The sequence below is a fragment of the Leishmania donovani genome, chromosome 35 (assembly GCF_000227135.1).
Source record: "Leishmania donovani BPK282A1 complete genome, chromosome 35".
Lineage (NCBI taxonomy): Eukaryota > Euglenozoa > Kinetoplastea > Trypanosomatida > Trypanosomatidae > Leishmania > Leishmania donovani.
In genome coordinates this window covers 1,269,603-1,288,159 of record NC_018262.1, presented here as the reverse complement: position 1 = coordinate 1,288,159, position 18,557 = coordinate 1,269,603, and the positions used below count along the sequence as shown (strand labels likewise).

Genomic DNA, 18,557 nt, shown 5'->3' with positions numbered 1-18,557 from the left:
CAGCACTCTCGGACCACTTGCATTCAGCAGTGTATGTTCAACGAGAATGGCCGTGCCTGAGGGGAACAGTCGAAAAAGAAAAAAATACCGAATGGTGCTGAAAGCGAGGCACGAGATGGCCGTGCCAGAGAAAGGGATAGAGAGGGGGGTAGAGACGAGCGCCGCACGGTTGGAGGAAAGGGGCGTGAGCTAAGGATGAGGGCCGCAAATCGGAATGCGTGTGGTTGGTTTTATCGTCGAATGGATGGCGGCGGGGGAGAGGCTGCGGGTGGAGTTGCCTGGCCCAATCAAGAGAAACCACGAACGACGCTGTTGATCGTGCCATGTTTTTTGTTTTTATCCATGTGTATTTTCGTGTGGCGCGCTGTGTAGGTGCGCTCGTGTGTGTGCCAGAGGGCGAGGGCGCCACCTATCCTGGATGTGACCCCCGCGTACAGACAGCCTGAGCGACCCCCTGGGTTTGTCCCCTTCTCTCCCCCTTATTCCGACTGGCACGTCTTGGTGCCGGCCCTGGCGCTGGTGCGTGCACGTGTGTGCAGGTGTGCCTTGTGCTAGCGAGGAGCCCTTCCGAAAGACTCCTTTTGAACCGCGGAGGACAAATGTATTTAAAAGCAAAATGTATGGGTGACGCATACACACGGAAGGGGAGCACCTTCCTTCTGAAAAAAGAAGGTCAGTGCTAACGGTTGCTGCTCGCGAGAGACAGCGGCGAGGCGAAGCAAAGGGCGCGGGAAGGCCGCGTTTCTCTTCGCGCTCTACTTACCTTCTCCAGCGCCATAATCGTCACCTTTGTGCGCAGAACGACGCCCTCACACACAAACAAAAAGCACAAGGCAGCTGGAAGCAGCAACAAACAAAAAAAAAAACAGAAAGCTTTTATCCCTGCTCATGGGCATCGGCTTGCAAGTGCCCACACGAAAAAGGCGATGCGTGTGCGTGTGTCCATAGCGCATCCGCGTTTCTCCTTGAAAATATGGAGTGCAAGAACGATCAAAGTGGACATGTCTGTGGTGCCGGCTCTGAGGTAGGTGGCAAGGGAACGTAGAACGCACCGCGAGAGGGAAAACTGTGTGGAGAGAGGCGAGCGAATGCGCGTCTCTCTCTTGGCTCTCCAGCTTCAGAGGATGGAGGTTCTTCTCTCCATTTGTGGGGTTGCTGTCGTCCCCCCGCCTCTCGCCGCGTGCGCAAGTACTGTGCTGTATTACCGCTTCAGGCACGCTCTCTCTACATGTTTATGAAACTCTTGCTCACACTCCCCCTTCCCCACACACATTTTTTTTTCTCCCCTTTCCGAACCTCTCTGATCGCGTGACCTTGGTGCCGCGCACTTTATCGACTCCCTCTTCATACACGCACATTACACACACACACACACACACGTGTTACTTGTTCTCACCTGCTGCGCATCACCCATTTGCTGCCTCAAAAACGCCCCAACTCCGCCTGTGCAGATCGAACCCGAGTGCATTTATGGAATATATCAACGATAAGAAAATTTCCGACACTGAGTATCAACGAGATGGCGCCGTGGAAGGTGGTGATGTAAACACCTTCCGTGACGACCGACCCGAATACTCACGTGGTGGGCGCGGCCGCAGGGGCGGGGCTCACCGATCGGACAACTGGCGCTCTGACCCGTCCGGCGGCGGCGGCGGAAACCGCGACGACAATGAGGAGTACCGTGGCGGACGCGGTGGCTACCGCGGTGGTCGCGGCGGTGGTCGCGGTCGTGGCTCCTACAATGCCTGGACAAACCGTGAAACCCGCGACGAGGACAACGCCAGCCCGGCAGCGGCATCCGCCGCTGGTGACCGCGCCTGTGCCAGCAATGCTTCCACGGCTCCCGCTCCCGCCAGCGCTCCTGCGCCTGCTCCTGCTGCTGCGCCGACCCCGGCGAGTGCTCCTGTGAGCGCCCCGGAGAAGGCGCCGGCCAGCCTTCCTGTCGAGACTGGTGGTTTCGCCCCTCCTGCGCACGAGAGACGTGAGGCGGTGTCTGAGCCCTGGAGTCGCGAGGATGACCGTGGCTACGGCCGCGGCGGACGTGGTGGTTACCGCTCTGGCGGCCGCAACTACGACGGTGGCTTCGGCGGCCGTGGTGGTCGCGGTGGGCGGCGCTACTACGATGCTGAGGAGGAGGGCGGTGGCGGCTACCGCCGCCGCGACTATGATGACGGCGAGGGCGAGGAGGGCGGCTACTCTCGCAACTACGACAGCGGCTATGGCGGTGGCGGCTACCGGCGTGGCGGTTACGGCGGCCGTGGTGGTCGCGGTGGCCGGCGCTACTACGACGACGAGGACGACTACGGCGAGGGCGGCGACCGTGGCGGCGGCACGGGCAACGAGGACGACGACTACGAGGACGGCGGCTACGATGCCTACCGCCGCGGTGGCTCTCGCTGGCGTCGTGGGGGCTATGGCCGGGACTACGACTATGACCGCCCGCGCGGACGTGGTGAGCGTGGTGGTCGCCGTGACTTCCGCTCCTTCCGCAACGAGGACGACGTCATGGAGGAGTCCGGCGGCGCTCAGGGCAACGCATGGGCCTCTTCGCCTGCGCCGACGGAGGCGCGGACGGCGCCGCAGGAATCTGCCCCGGCTCCGGCGACTACCGCTGGCGCGGTTGCGCTGCGCTCAGCCGTCCCTGATCCTGCGAAGGCTGGAGAAGACGTGACCTCGCCAGCTCCCCAGCAGACACAGTCGGGCATTCGTCGCGTCACACGTGCCTCGCACCTGCGCCGTAATTGCCACGACGAGGCCAAGGTGATGGAGCTCTTTGAGCACCGCCACCGCCAGACGGGCATTTCGCTGGAGAACTACGACAGCATTCCGGTCGAGATGGTGCCGCGCGATGTAAAGCCTGTGGAGGACTTCGCCGATCTGCTTGTCGAGCCGGCGCTGGCCGCTAACATCGAGCGCTGCGGCTACAAAAAGCCGACGCCTGTGCAGCGGTACGGTATCCCGGTTGCGCTCTCCGGTAGCGATCTGATGGCGTGTGCGCAGACGGGTTCTGGTAAGACGGCTGCCTTCCTGATCCCCGTTGTGCAGTACATGCTGGTCCACGGTGTGTCGCCGGCGCGCCAGCGCAAGAGCTACCCCATTGCGCTGGTGCTGGCGCCGACGCGCGAGCTGGCCGTGCAGATCTTTGACGAGGTTCGAAAGCTCACCTTCAACACGGATATCTTCTACGACGTCGTGTACGGTGGAACCCGCTACCCGCAGCGCTTCGAGCAGGATATCCTGGTCGCCTGCCCTGGTCGTCTGCGCGATATGTTCAACGAGGAGTACCTCTCTTTCTCCGCTATCAAGTTTCTCATTCTGGATGAGGCGGACCGTATGCTGGAGATGGGATTCGAGGAGCAGATCGAGGAGCTCGTCGCGTCGCGCTACACCGATATGCCGACCGTCGATGAGCGTCAGACCTTCATGTTCAGTGCCACCTTCCCGCAGCGCATTCTCAACCTCGCCAAGCGCTACCTGCGCCGCAAGTACTACTTGCTTACCGTCGGTCGTGTCGGGTCGACGACAAAGAACATCACCCAGACGATCGAGCACGTGCCGGACAACGAGAAGATGGACCGCCTGCTGCAAATCATCTACGGCCACGAGATGAGCGATATGGTGCTGATCTTTGTGGAGACGAAGAAGATGGCTGAGGACGTAAACCGCCGCCTGCACCGCGAGGGCATCAGCAGCACCACGATCCACGGCGACCGTCGTCAGCAGGATCGCGAAGCGGCCCTTGAGGACTTTAAACAGAAGGTGACGCCCATCCTGGTCGCGACGGATGTGGCCTCTCGTGGTTTGGACATCCCCGATGTGGCGCACGTTGTGCAGTTTGATCTGCCGCAGGAGATGGACGACTACACGCATCGCATCGGCCGTACCGGCCGCGCCGGTAACAAGGGTATCGCAACTGCTTTTTACAACCGGAACAACCGCCGCCTTGCGCTGGACCTGCACAAGTACTTTTCGGAGCATGGCCAGGAGATTCCCAAGTGGTTTCAGCAAGAGGCGGAGCTCGTGGAGGGCGAGGCGCTGCTGTCTCGCGACATGGGAGGCGGTGGTCGTCGTCGTGGTGGCGGTGGTGGTGGTGGCGGCGGTGGCCACCGTTCCGGCGGTCCGGGCGGCCGGGGCGGTGGCGGTGGCTCATGGGGTGACAGCCGTCCTTCTGCTCCGTCTGGCGGTGGTCGCCGGGGCGGCGGTGTGGACGACGGTGGCTTCTAAGGTGTCCCCACTTTGTTGGAGCGCTCTCTCCTCCCGCCCCCGCCCCCCCCCTTGGCGCGCACTGTGCCGCATAGTTTGGTGACGAGGACGATTCCAGGCAATGCCCACACACTCTATCAGATCTGCGCAGACGCGCACGCATTCGCACCCACCAACGCGCAGTAAGTGGCCTTGCGAGAATTGTCTTGCTTGTAGCTCTGTGCGTGTGCTTTGGTGGTATTTTGTGTGTTTGTGTGTGCTCGTGAGGGATCCTTCTCCTGGGCTCCCGCGCAGTGAAGGTGCTGTGTGCCAGGAGTCGGTTCCCAGTCTTCTCGTTCTCACGCCTCGCCGGGGTTCGCTGGGCGTTCTCCGTTCTTCCTACGCTTGACTTGTTTTCTGTTTACTGTTAATGCCACCTGTGGGTTTGCGTGGTGCTCTGCACTGAAACGTGTGTGTGTGTGCGTGTGCAGGTATGTGTGTAAGTGCATGTAGGTGTCTTCCGTACGTTGGTGTCGGAATGGAGCTTCTTTGCTTTGTGTTTGTGCTTCTTCCACTTCTTTCTTCCTTTTCGTTGCTGTTGTGGTTGCTCTTGCTCTCTCGGGGATGAGCATGTGCGCGTTGGTTGGGATGGCTTTTCACTTCTTGTGGCTTTAGGCGTCGTGCAAGAAGGCAGCCTACACACACACACGCACATACATCCATACACACCTGGACCCCCGCACGCACACGTGTTCTTCTCAGATTCTCGCTCCGGGCTTGTATGTGTATGTGCATGTATGCGTATCATTTTTTTTAGATTTTTGTTCATCCTTTTTCCTTTCCCACAGTTTGCCGCTCTACTGGGAGTAGTGATGTTTTTGTCTCTCTGTCCTTCGCTTTCTTTTTTTCGCTCTCCCGTGTGACGTAAGAAAGATCATTCATTAGTGGAGGGGGCCTCGCACCACCGCTACCCTTTCTTTGTCGTTAACGAGCAAAAGGAAAACGCTATGAAGAGGCAATCCCCCTCCCCTCCCCCGCTAACAAAAAAAAAAACTGCAACCACAAACACAAATAAAGCTGAAGGAGGGTGCTTATATATTTGGCGAGGTGAAGAACAATCCTTGACGGTAAAGAATTTTTTTTTGTATGTGTTTGTGTGGGTGTCCTTGAAGCGATCCGTTGGGAGAGATGCCCGCTAAGTAAGTGGACAGGAAAACATACGCACACAACAATGAACTCTCCTCCCCAAAAAAGTATAAGTTCAGAAGCCAACAACAATCCCCTCTTTCTCCCCCCACCCCCAAAAAGAAAAAAAAACACAAAAACAAAAACGAAAACAAAAAAAAGAACAATTATTAATTCCAGCTTACATCACGGGTTGTGCCTGCCCCCGCTTCGTTTTTTTTTCTATCATCTCCTCTTGTCGTCGTCGCTTTCTCGCCTTCTCTGTCACTTGCTTCATCATTTTCTTGTTGTTGTCTTGCGCTGTTTTTGTATTGGCTTTTGTTTGGCTTTCTCGTCTCGTTTTTTTTTCTCTGTTCTCCTCTTCGTTTTCCCTTTTTTCTCTTTTACAGAAGCATGCACTCTCACCTACTCTAGCGAAACACACACACACACAAACACAAGCGCATTCGCTGAGGCAAGGCACACAAACACCCGATGGTGGCGTGTTTGTCTTTGTTCCGTTTTTTTTTTCGTTGTTGTTCTGTTGATCATCGAGTATGTGGCTTGTTTCATTGTTGTTTTGTGCGTGCTTCCGTGTGTTTGAAGAGGAGGTGTGCGTGTGCGTGCGCGTGCGTGTGTGTGTGTGTGTGTGCACGGTTCTCAACCTCTTTGTTGTTTTTGTCGTCGTTGAATTGCTCGTTGCTTGTAACGCAAAGCAAAGATCGCCTAGGCGGATACATATATATGTTTATATATATATATATATTTAATATTTATTATTATATATATATATATGTGTGTGTAGTTATCAAAGACGAAAGTTCATTGAAGAGCTGCGCGCCGTAAGACAAAAGCCACGAACCTTTGCTTTTTCTCATTGCCACAGCCCATAGACACCTCCGCTGTTTCTCTTTCTCAGACTTTTCGTTTTTTTTCTCTGTTTGGTTTGGTTCAGTGATCCATGGTCACCGACAAAAAGGCACGCGTCGACATTCTCACCATGTGTTACATTTTCTCCGTATCTCGGTAGCTCTCTGCTTCCTGTGAGCCTTTATGCCCGCATGCGTTGCGTCTTGTGGACGAGTTCTGAAATTTGCACAAAAAAACCGTTCATGCACGTCCATACACGCGCAAGCACCTATACAGCTGCGCTTACCCGCGTGTTCTCTGATGTGTTGTCTACGACAAAAAGGAAAACGCAGTCGAAACCGAGATTGAAAAGAAACGACGAGCACGAAGAAATAAAAGAAGACGTATAGAGAGTGTGTGTGTAGGCTGGCAGTGAGGGGGGTAACGAAGTGCGGAGGACGAGGCATCAACAATAAGAACAAATACCACCCCCTTTTCGAGTCACTCAACAGATTTCTTTTTCGTATTTGTTTTCTCTCTTTCGTTCCTCTTCTCTTTTGCTAATAGTGTGTACAATGTTGCCGAGCATGTAGAAGAGATACGCGTGGCTTGGCGCGCGCATGTGCGCGCTTGCGCATGCGTTGATGCACACATCCCAGGTCAGTGTTTGCCTCCCTTCCACTTCCCGCTTTTTTTTCTCTGCACATCATTTTCTTGGTGGCTTCTTCTCACGCTCTTTTTTTTTTGGCTGACGTCGTATTTTCGGGGTCTTGAGCCGTAAATCAAGTGGATGGACAAGAGTTAAGAAACGAAGAACCTGAAGGGAGAGAGAGGGCATAGGCACACATGTGATGTGAAAAAGAAAAGGAGCGAACGCACTAGCAGCGACGCGTGCGCCAGGGCAGAAACACAGAAAAAAACATCCCTCAGACACACACACACACACATACTTCTCAAATCGCAGGGAAACAAAAAAAAGAAGGTAACAGAAAGAGGTCTGAAAAGAACTGTTCAGAAAAAAAAAGAGAAAGACAGCCAAGAAGCCGGGCCGCATTTCGCCCTGCACACGCCACACTCTCCTCCTGTTTTCAGCTCCGCAACTAAAAGCTCGTTGTTCCTTTTTGTACTCGGTGGGCTTTGAGTGTGTATGTGTGCGTGTCGTTTTTTTTTCCCCTCATTCTTGCGCTCTTTTTTTTTCATGTTCTCCATTTTGTCTTGTTAGTTTTTTTTCCCGTTCTCTGTCTGTCTGTCTCTCTGTGTGTGTTTCTTCACTTGTAAGCGACGCAAGGGCATATAATCCTGTTTCCGGTAATCGAAAAGAAAGTGAGAAAAAAAAAAATGAAGTATAGTGAAACGGGAATATGGCTGGAGATGGGACCAAGCGAAGTCCAGGAGACTTCGTAACGAAATAGAGGCGCTGACGGTGGCCCCTCTTCGTTTGGATGCCTCCTTCCGGCACAGGCCGACACACACGCCTCCCATCTCTGCGCTTTCAGGCTGCTCGGCGCGTTGTTCAGCGGCCCTTGCACCCGCCCTCGTTTCGCGAGTTCGTGCAAGTACGCAGGCTCTTTGAGCTCTTGATTTCCGATCCCGTCAAGGGAATCACATCAAGCAGAACAAACGCGCTGTGCTTGTTTCGGCGCAGTCTCGTATGCGTCTTGCTTTTGGTTGTCCGCGCAAACTCTCGCCGGCTCACTTGCTTCTCTCCCTCCTCCGCTTCTTTGGACTAGCTGCACTTTTCACCCGCTCACTTCTACGGACGTGCGCACCTTCTGCCATCTCGTAGAGGTGCGATCGCCCGATCGCACGTACCATCTCGTCACTTCGTCGTTTACGCAGAGATTCGCCGGACACTCTCTTCCTCCCTCGCGCACCCACATTCGATTTCTCTCTGTCACCTCTGCATGTGAGGCTTCTTGAAGGGGGCTTGCTGCTTCCTGCCCGTTCCTCTTTCGCACACCTTTTTTTTTTGTTTCCAAGTGTTATAGTAACCCCAGAGAAGGCACATCTCTGCCCTGTCCCACTTCCCCACCCCCTCCCTGCCCCGTTGGGCTACGTAAATAGTTACCCCGATATTCGGCAGTGCACTCTATCGTCTGCGAACCCACTTTTGCTGCAGCGTGCCATTTATCTAGTGTTGTTTGAGTTCAGTCAGTGCCAACCACAACGTGGCCTCTGTGGCAGCCGCACCCCACGCAATCTGCGCCTCTCACCATCTGCATCCTTGGAAATCGTTTTGACAGAGGGACGCCACTCTTCGTTGTTCTCCGCAACGTTTTCGGCCGCTTCTCTTTACCTGGCGAGAAGGAGGAGGAGGACGAAGGGTGCAGGTCAGCCAGCGCCGCTGGCTGCCGATCTCGATAGCGCATGCTCGGGATCAGCGTTGTATCCTGTCGAGTTCGCATTCAGCTGGTTTCTGTTTTCGTTGGATGATGCGTTTCTCCTTTTCTTCTTTCTTTGCTTTGCCGTGAAGAGATCTTCTTTGTTGCTGCTTTTGTTTTTGCTTTCTGCGTCGGTGCTGCATTTTTTTTTATTATTATTTTCCCTTTCGGTTGATTCGCGAGTGCTCACGGAAACCTCCCTCCCCTCGTTCCAGCTTGCCAGGCACACATACGTGCATACGCACGTACACATCATAGTTAGCAAACGACTGAGGGCCTCAGCACATTGCTTCCTACTATTTTTCGTTTCTTTTCCGAAGACTCTTGTTTATTGTTGTTGGTTTGCCCCACAAACATCCACTCTCCCTTTCCCCTCTACCCCAATTTCATGCGTCTGCTCGAGCTTTTTTGTGTTTGTTTGTATCGGTGCGTGCACGTTTGCCTTCCTTGTCGACGATGCTCCGCCGCACTCTCCGCTGTCTCACCGCGCATAGTGACCACAGCGGGCCGTTGAACCCTCACCAAGTGCTCGGCGTTTCCCCGGGAACGCCCTTCGAGGAGGTTCGACATCGCTTCTATGAACTCACTAAGAGGTACCATCCAGATGTGGAGAACGGTGACCCCGTCAAGTTCCGAGAGATCAACGCCGCCTACCGCCTGCTGCGCGCGCAATACCGCGAGTCGTCTATCGGAGGAAGCGCTGCCGATGAGGCGCGACGCACGCCTTCCTCGCGATCCCGCCAAAGGGAGAAACGAGAGACCCCTACCGGCGGCGCCTTCTGGGCGGAACGAAACGAGCAGGTGCGCAAGGCGAATGAGCAACGGGAGCGGGAGCGCTGGGCCGCCGAGGAGCGCGACCGTCGTCAGACGAGAGAACATCGTAGTTTTCTTCGCGAGCTGCTCGTGTTTCTCAACGGATCGGAGATCGCCATCTCGATTGGGACGGTGGTGCTCGTTCTTCTGTACAGCGTTGAGCGCTATCACACGGTGAACCGCATGCTCGCCGAGAAGCGACGGCGGCTTAAGAACATGGACGAGGGCCTGCCCCCTCCAATGCCCCTGGAGGTGGATAGGACGTTGATTGACAAGTACAATGCACTGCCGGAGGCTAGAGAGCAGCAGATTGATGCGCTGCGCATTCGCGAGGAGTCCTCCTACCGCCGTGCTACGCAACGGAAGTTTGAGGACTTTCGGGAGTTCATGTTCGTGTACGACCCAGAGGCGATTGCATCGCGCAAGGTAGCCTCGACACGCTTCAGCCACCAATACATGAGGGAGGAGGAGATCCCAAAGCGGTGCCCAATCTTGCGCGAGTTCAACTCGGAGAGCCGCACGCATCATTACGGTGCCATCCAGAAGGAGCTGGAGCAGGCTATTCGAGAGACGCCGTGGTCAGCGCCGGATGCCGGCTACGCCGGCGCACTCGTGGCCAAGGGACTGAACAGCATCGCGATGAACAGCCCTAACACCACCAAGTGGACGTTCATCGAGTACACAGACATGGACAACGGCTCGAAGAACGCAAGAACAATATGCCTGGCTGCGCTGCGCAACCTGCGTTTTGGGCAGACAGGCATGTGCCAGCGCGTCGCCGTCACCGGCAAGTCCAAGCTCCAGCCGATGCTCGTGGCTCAACGGGAGAAGGATTTGAAGGAAGGGATTTTGAAGAAGCGCGCCATTGTCACAGGTGGTGAACTGCCGGTGAAGGACCTGTCAGCACCGCTCGAATCCATGAAGCTGTAAGGCGTGTTCACCCTTCGCACACAGCAGCTGATGTGCTCTTGTTTTATCTCCACGTGTGCCGTGTGCTACTACGGCGTGCGCGCCTGTGGGTGTTTGTTCTCTCTGTGCCGCCCAGCCCACGAGGTGTGCAGATATCCCTCTGCACACACATGGCGTCGCCTCTTCTCTCTCTCTCAAGGAAACACACGTGCGCGTATTGTGTGTGTGAGAGCCGTAATGAAAGACCAATGCGAAGGCGGTGCTGTTTCAATGATGGATATGGGCATGCTGGTAGTGTTGCGGGTTGCTTCGGTTACGCGTTCGAGAACTCTTACATCCATCTGCTTCGTTGACCTTTTCGACTTCCCCTGCTGCCCTTCTCTTCTCCCAGTCTGCCCAGTGCGTGGTGGTTGCCGGGGTGGTTGGGTGGGTTGGGGGGCGCCCGCTGTAAACCCCCCCCCCAAAAAAAGAAGTAAAGAGGCGCTGAGGTACACTCGTTTCTGGCTGTTACACGGAGCAGATTGTGCCTGTGCGGTGAGGACAGCACACTAGACGCGCCTTGTTTTTTGTGAGAGAGGCAGATGAGACATGACTCATGTCGGAGTGTCGCTGATCCGTCTCTCTGACTGCGCCTCTGCCTCAGGCTGTGCAGATTTCGTCGTGAGTGTGCATGACGATGCAACTGCCATCCTTACCCTCTGCTGCCGTATGTGTCTATTCGGGAATCGCTTCTCCCATCCCCGCAGCGACATGCGAAAACGTTGTCTTCGCTCTTCTTTTGCTCTCTCCCTCTCTCCGTATGCGCGTCTCTCTCATCTTCACACGGTTGTTGCATGCGGCTGTTTTTTTGTTCTTCTTTGGTGCCATAGTCGTGGGCGTTCCGTGTGTTGCGTTCCTACCTACCCGTCGGTATCCGCTCGGCGATGGGAAAACTGTTCAGCGATTGATGTGGACCGCGACTTTTTCGCCACTGTCGTCATGCGCAGAACGTTGCGCTTCCGCGGAAGTGTTGCATAAGTGTGTGTGCTTGCAGTGGTCGTGTGTGGCGACGTGACTGTGTGGGACTGCATCTGCATGATTTCATCTTGTTAGCGTCAGGAAACATCGCTGATTGTTCTTTGGATTTAAACGCAAGCCGTAAGCAGTATGATCGCAGAACGCACGAAAGGTGTGCACCCATCCAAGCTAATTTGCCTGCTGAGTTGTGTCTCGTGTTGGGAGAGAAGGAAAGCCGGAGAGGTGCGCGTGTGGCAGCCAGGAAGAAAACGGCGAAACGACTGTCTCGGTGGAAGTGCTAAAGAGGCGATGAGCTGCGTATGTTGCCGGACGTGCGAAGCGCGGGCTGTCAGAGGATGTCGTCATTTCAGTTTCCACCGAAAAAGAAAGCAAAGCAAACGCCACCGATTGCACGTTGCATGCAAATGTGAGCCGAAAGAGGTACGGATAGGGGATGAGGAGGGGGCGCACCATCAAATGTGTGCGTTGCCGTTGGAAAGGGGGCGTCTTGATGAGAGTGCAGGTGAATGCGTTTGATCGTGAGAGCCGGTACTGAAGGATGATCCACGTTGAACACAAATTCGACACTGAGTCGGAGCAATATCCATGACGCACCGTGTCCTGACCGTGGAAGCGGCCCTCTGTGTTGCCTCTGCCCCCTCCCTCTCTCGCGGATGGGGCGGACGCGCGCAGGGGGCTCACTGACAGTAGGCTGAGTGGATGGTGGAGGCAAATTCTGCTCGACGCGAGAATGCATGTGAGGTGCTGACTCATCTGCTTTATTTTTGCGCGTGTCTGGGCGCATGAGTAGTAGTCGAGTAGACGATGGCCGCCTTATCTCTCTCTCTCTCTCTTTGGCGCTGCTTCTCGGTTTGGCCTCTGGGAGACGGTATGGAGAGTTCAGGCGGCGTAGAGCAAACTCACATTACTACAATGATTGCAGCTTTCTATGTGCGCTTGCACTGCCGCTGGTGCGTGGTTGCACGTGCCTCGTGTCTCGTGTTCAGCCTCTGGCTTACGCGGTTCTGAAGGATGATCCACGTTTAACACAAATTCGACACTGAGTCGGAGCAATATCCATGACGCACCGTGTCCTGACCGTGGAAGCGGCCCTCTGTGTTGCCTCTGCCCCCTCCCTCTCTCGCGGATGGGGCGGACGCGCGCAGGGGGTACACTGATGGAGCCGCGTATGCATAGAGCTGGAGGTTGACGAGGCGGGTTTTTAGGGGGAGGAGGGGGAGGGGGTAGCAGGCACGAGGCAAGTCTTCCCCACAAGTAGAGATGGCCTCACACGAACGGTGCTAGAGGCCGTAGAGAGTGCCGTACATGACGGGCCCCGCTGATACTGCTTAGGCTCACCGACTCCGGCTTTCTCTTTTGACGTCCTTGAGGTGAGACGCGACTCATGTCGAAGACGCTCTTGTCGCTTCCCACTGCTGTCTCATTTTATCATCAGCTGTCCACTTCGGGTTAGTATACTTGAGCAAGATTTTGCTAGCAATGAGGAAGGAGACACTCGATTTGCAGAGGAAAGTACAGTGTACTCCTCTCTGCCGTTGCGTGGTGTGCTACGGGCATGTATTTCGCCTCCTGTGAGGTGTTCTGCCATTCACGATGGCGCTGCCAGTGGAGCTTCCCGTGAGGTGTGTGTGTGTGTGTGGCCGATTGCCGCGCAGGCGAACTAGCACAACGATTTTACGACCCTCGTTTGAAAGGAGGAAAAAAAGGTAGCGCGAAACGGGATCCTCATGCGGAGGTGCACCAAGACAGCCTACACCGTGGATGCCACCGGCACTACAACAGTGCCTTTCTAGCAGTCGACGAAGCTCCAGAAAGGGAACCCGTCCACGACAACGGCAACAGAAAGCGAGTATATCTCTGCATATTGCCTTACCGTACTCTCAGCGAGCACACTTTGTCTCTCCCTCCTACTCCTCCGCGTACTCACACCTTCACCTCGGCGTATATCTCCATATTTGTGTGTGCGCGTGTGGGTTTGTGTTCCTTTGCATTCACGATTGACCCATGAAAACCAGATCTCTGTGCTGCGCTGCACCCGATATCCTTTTTCTTGCTCATCTCACTCTCTCCTTGTCCTTTGTTCCTCTGACGTGTACATCATATCCAGTGCGCACATACCTCTTTGATTTTTTTCCTGTGCCTTTCTCCTCACACACACACACGCGCGCGCGAACTGAAAATCAGACTGAAAGGATTTTTGCTCTTCGCACTTCTTCTTCTGTTCTCGTTATCTGCCGCTTCTCACATCTCTCCGTCTCCCTCTCTAGTTTATATATATATATATATATTCTAGTATTCCTCCAAAAACAGACACAGAAGGGAAAAAACAGCATGCCGTACGTCGCGTCTATTGACCAGGGCACCACCTCTAGTCGGTGCATCATCTTCGACGAAAAATTCACCGTCCTCTCAGCCCACCAGCTCTTCCATAAACAGATCACGCCGCGTCCTGGGTGGCTGGAGCACGATCCGGAAGAGATTTACAGCAACTGTTGCCTCTGCCTTGCAGAGGCGCTGAAGAAGCTGCGCTCAAAAGACCCCAAGTTCGACAAAGTGTCCGCGATAGGTATCACGAACCAGCGTGAGACAGGTGTCGCCTGGGACCGCAAGACCGGGAAGCCGCTGTGCAACGCCATTGTGTGGAGCGACGCCCGTACCTATGAATTGAGCAACCGCATCGCAAAGGAATGTGGTGGCGGCGACAGCAACTTTGCCGCCAGTATTACTGGCTTGCCCGTAAGCACCTACTTCACCGCCTTCAAGTTCCGCTGGATGCTGGAAAATGTCCCAGCCGTCGCCGCCGCGCGCAAGAGCGGCTCGCTACTCCTCGGCACTATCGAGACGTGGCTGCTGTGGAAGCTGAGCGAGGGCAAGGTGTTTGTGACGGATGTGTCAAACGCCAGCCGCACCTTCCTAATGAACCTGAGGACGCAGCAGTGGTGCGACAAGCTCTGCCAGGAGCTCGACATTCCACGCGCGACACTGCCGGAGATTCGCAGCAACAGCGAGCACTACTGCAATGTCTCGGCCAACGATCACGGCATCCGCGATGCTCTCGGCATGCCGACGCCCGTGACGGGCTGCATTGGCGACCAGCAGAGTGCCCTGTTCGGTCACATAGGCCTGAACAAGGGTGATGCCAAGAACACCTACGGCACGGGCTGCTTCGTGCTCATGAACGTGGGCACGGAGCCGCAGTTCTCGAAGCACGGTCTGCTCGGCACCATTGCGTACAAACTGGGTACCGAGCCGACCAAATTTGCCCTGGAGGGCTCCATTGCGGGCGCTGGCGCCACAGTGGAATGGATGCGGTCCAACCTTGGCTTCTTCGACCACCCCATGGAGATGGAGAGCATCGCCCGCAAAGTGGGCAGCACAGACGGAGTCGTGTTTGTGCCTGCCTTCGGCGGTCTTCTCGCCCCGTACTGGGACCCGACGGCTCGTGGCACCCTTGTGGGCATGACGTACAAAACGAATAAGTCGCACATAATCCGCGCCGCCCTCGAGGCCATCTCCATGCAGGTGAGCGCAGTGATGCTTGCTATGAAAGAGGACAGCGGCGTTGAGATCAACTGCCTGCGCGTCGACGGTGGGCTCACGCGTAGTCGCCTGCTCATGGAGATGCAGGCCGACATCCTGGGTGTGAACCTTTACGTGCCGCATCTCACCGAGACGACCGCCCTTGGCGCAGCCCTTTGCGCTGGCCTGGCCGTCGGCGTCTGGAAGTCTATCGAGGAGGTACAGAAGACGGCCAAGGAGCACCTTAGCGGTGAGACTGTGAGCCCCATCACGACAGATGAACAAGTGCGCAAGGCTCGCCTGGAGGCCTGGAACGCCGCCGTGAAGCTGTCGCAATGGGCGAAGCTGTAAGCAAGCAGAGAGCCAAAGAGTAGGTGCTTTAGTGACTTCTCTTGTCCTCCACCTCCATGACTTTCCACGCTTACCTTTCATGTTTGCTCGGTCTACTCTCAATACTGTGCAGTCGCGAATACGATAGCAGCAGGAACGAAAGCACGCCCCGAAAGGATACAGCGTCAGAGGAGGAAAAGTGTGCTCATTTTTTTACATTTCCTTTTGCGCGTGTGCGTGGGTGTGTGCATGAATGCGCTTTACTGTTCTTGTTTCCGTGCTCTCTGCCTTTTGGTTTCCCTTGTGGCTGCTCTGTTCTCTGGCTCTCCCGTCCCTAGCGCCTTGTCTGTTTCGTGTTCACCGAAAAAGGGATGACGGCTTCTCCACGCGGACGACGACTACAGCGGGCGAAAGCGCTTCCCCTCCTCCGCCTTTGTTTTTGTGTCTACTCTTCCTTGTTGCTTATCGATGCTTTCTTCCTCTCTTTTTTTTTTCGCTCCCCCCTTCACTCACCCTTGTTCTACTGCTCTGGGTCCTTTTGCATGGCTGTCGTACTCGAATTTCACGGGCTGATGTGTGTGTTTGTGTGTTTGCCTGTATCTGCGTGCGTCAGCAGGCAGCGTCTCGGGCCCTTCTCCAAACGGGTGAGGACTGTGCGCAGCTATTCGGTCATCGACCCGTACTTGGAGACTTACACATGCGAGAAGTCCCCTCCGCCGAAAAAAGAAAATCAGCGAAGAAGAGTCTTAATTTGCCGCGTTCTCAAGCCTGAAGTTGAGGTGGAAAGGGTGAGAGGTTATTCATGTGCGTGCCTGTGTAGACTTGCTTGATGAGCGCCTCGTATTTTTTTTCCTTGAGGCGTTATCCCTGTGAGCGCCACGGCAGCGAGGCACACTCCGTGGCCGTTTATCGCTCCATGCGCGAACTCTTCTGCTTTTGCGCGCGCGCACAAATGTAAACCGAGGGCCCTGCCTCGCCCAGCGGCACAGCTTCCTGTACGCGAAAGCTTCTCTCCGATGACTCACGTGCTCCTTTCTCCGGCAACCGCACCCCCCCTCCCCCCCATCTGGCTGGTCGGAGTGCGAATCCGAGACAATGCATAATCACGAAACGAGAGAAAGAGGCACTATGGACGGTTCGCACCGACGGCGGAGAGACGGATCAGGTGCCTCCTCGGACGGGGGCAGGAAAGGGTCGGGCAGCCCGAACGGCTCGCAGAGAAACATGGAGTGGGAGACGGCGAAGGTAACCTTTGCAGCGCTGGCGTCGGCGATTCAGTGACGACGCCGTTCTTTTTCCAGACTCGGGCAACACCGCAGACGCTAGGGTAACTCCTCGCAGCGGTGGCCACGCATCCACGGTGCGGCTTTTAAACGCTCGTTGACCCCGTTGGACGCGTCTGAGGTGGACCGTGAGCGGGGCAGGGCCGGTGAAGGTGTTGGCGCATATCGGGTATTGCGCATTTTTTCACATAACTGCACCGCAAAAGAGGCGCCCATTAGGAGAGCGAGCAAGTGGGTGATGGTTCCCGCGCGTGACCACGAGCGGCAGTGGGGGTAGCGCATACATGGAAAGTGGCCCAGCTCCCCCCCCCCGGGCCACGCCGCTACCCACGGTCTGTCTGCCGGAGCCTACGCCGCACTCACCCACCTCGAAAAGCAGGTTTGCAGGCGCTTGGCGTCCCCTATTGCGGGGAACTGAACCGCAGCGCCACGTTGAGGTGGCCTGCTTCGCTACGGATGCGCCTTGTTGGAGGCCACATGCGTAAACCTGCACCCGCACACGCGCGCGTTGCCCAATGCACGAGGCCAGTGCGCTCAGCATCATCAAAGTGGAAAGAGTAATCTGGCTGCTAGTCGAAACGAGTAGGCGCACGCCTGTAGTCGAGCGGGCTGCGTCATGCTCGTTTTGCTGAGTTTTGTTCTCGTTCCTCTGGTGGTTCTGTATGCGCGTTTGTCAAAGTCACGTAAAGGCAAGAACGGGATAGAAGTGCCAGAGAGCAGCGATCATCTGTGACGACGGAGGCGAGATTTTCGATGGGAGATGCAGCAAAGATGACGGTGGCGGTGCGCCCGCTCCCCCTCCCTCTTCCTACCCTTTTTTTGCTTGCTGCTCTCGCTCTCTTCCTATGCTTCTCCGTGCCCCGTGCCCTTCTCCCTCCACTTCCACCGTGCGGCACTTGGTTCGTTTTTTTTTCATGTTTAACTCCCTCTCTTTTGCTTTTTCCTGGAAGCTCTCCTCGTTTTTTTTTTGTGCGCATGCGCGCGTGTGTGTTTGCTCCACCTTTGGCGGGCAAAAAGGCCACGCAACAAACATAAGCAGCGCCACTGACAGCACACGGAGCCATAGGTGCTACACCGAACCCGCCGATGTCCATCGTGAGCGAATCAAAAAAACGGAAAGCAAACACCCACACCCACCCACTCACACACACACACGCGTGCTCACTCTCCTTGGCTGCCATGGATGGAGCTGCTGACTCATATTTTGCTGCCTCCCGTTCTCTAGTTGTCTTCGTCTTTGGGTTCAGCCCTGCGCCCGATTCCGATGCGTCTGGCAGCCTCTCCGGTTTCTCTCCCACCTTCATATGTCGCGGTGTGTATTCGATGGGTGCCGATGCCCCAAAGCGCCGGAAAACGTTTTTCTTTTCCTCGCTTCGCTTGCTGCTCGCCTGCCACTTCTTCCTCGTCCTCCATTCATCTACGAATCGCTTCGCTTGGTGTGATGTACGCGCCTCTGAGATTTTTTTCTCACTTTCGCTTTGCACTTGTCGCGGCTGGACCGAGGAGCACGATCCCACCTCACCTCATCGTGGGGGGGGGGGTGCCACAATGGCACCTTTCACCTTTTTTATCGTTGTTCTCTGTTGCGCGAAACCGATGACGACACTCAGCACAATGACGGGGCACCGAAAGAAGCGAGTCTGGCGAGATGCGGAAGACAGTTGAGTGTGTGCATTCTCTTCTTGGTTCTGTTGAGGCGACTTCTGTGGGCTGCGTCCGCTGAGCTAGAACGAAAAAATGCGGCAAGCATGTGATGTAGCCCTCACGGAGACGAGGAGAACGGAAACGAGAACCGGAGCAGAGCCAGTGGTTTCTCCTCAATCACATACTGTGCACCATGCTACCTCGACCACACTCCCGCCTCGACTGACTTCCCCCTTCCCCCACGCGCGAGCGACGCGCGCGGCGAATGGAGATGAGGAGTGTCCACTGCGGGCGAACTTCAGAGAAATGGATGCTCCTGCGGCTCCCCAGACCTTCTTATCCCTTCCTATTCTATCTCTTGTCAGCCTGAAGGGCGACCTTAATGGAGGCCATATCGACTGGCGGATGGGAAAGTGGCAACAACAAAACTTCCAGCGAGCACGTGCTTGAAATGCGAGTGAAAACG

General features: G+C 55.7%; 3 protein-coding genes and 3 non-coding genes across 6 annotated transcripts; all 6 read left to right on the top strand.

Moving 5' to 3' along the window:
- Positions 1–1,470: 1,470 nt before the first annotated feature.
- LDBPK_353150 (ATP-dependent RNA helicase, putative) lies at positions 1,471–4,224 on the top strand (the record flags this gene model as incomplete). Its single annotated transcript, XM_003864846.1, has 1 exon — positions 1,471–4,224. The coding sequence occupies one exon, from the start codon at positions 1,471–1,473 to the stop codon at positions 4,222–4,224; it is 2,754 nt and encodes a 917-aa protein (XP_003864894.1).
- Positions 4,225–9,032: 4,808 nt separating this feature from the next.
- On the top strand, positions 9,033–10,319 carry LDBPK_353140 (hypothetical protein, conserved; the record flags this gene model as incomplete). The annotated part of the gene is made up of 1 exon (XM_003864845.1): positions 9,033–10,319. One exon carries the CDS (start codon positions 9,033–9,035, stop codon positions 10,317–10,319), a length of 1,287 nt encoding a protein of 428 aa, XP_003864893.1.
- A 1,049-nt stretch (positions 10,320–11,368) lies between these two features.
- Positions 11,369–11,451, top strand: LDBPK_35snoRNA3. The gene has a single exon (XR_002966739.1). It is a non-coding gene; the product is annotated as an uncharacterized ncRNA (small nucleolar RNA).
- A 392-nt stretch (positions 11,452–11,843) lies between these two features.
- On the top strand, positions 11,844–11,914 carry LDBPK_35snoRNA2. The gene has a single exon (XR_002966738.1). It is a non-coding gene; the product is annotated as an uncharacterized ncRNA (small nucleolar RNA).
- Positions 11,915–12,328: 414 nt separating this feature from the next.
- LDBPK_35snoRNA1 lies at positions 12,329–12,398 on the top strand. The gene has a single exon (XR_002966737.1). It is a non-coding gene; the product is annotated as an uncharacterized ncRNA (small nucleolar RNA).
- Positions 12,399–13,646: 1,248 nt separating this feature from the next.
- Positions 13,647–15,185, top strand: LDBPK_353130 (glycerol kinase, glycosomal, putative; the record flags this gene model as incomplete). Its single annotated transcript, XM_003864844.1, has 1 exon — positions 13,647–15,185. The coding sequence occupies one exon, from the start codon at positions 13,647–13,649 to the stop codon at positions 15,183–15,185; it is 1,539 nt and encodes a 512-aa protein (XP_003864892.1).
- Positions 15,186–18,557: the final 3,372 nt, after the last annotated feature.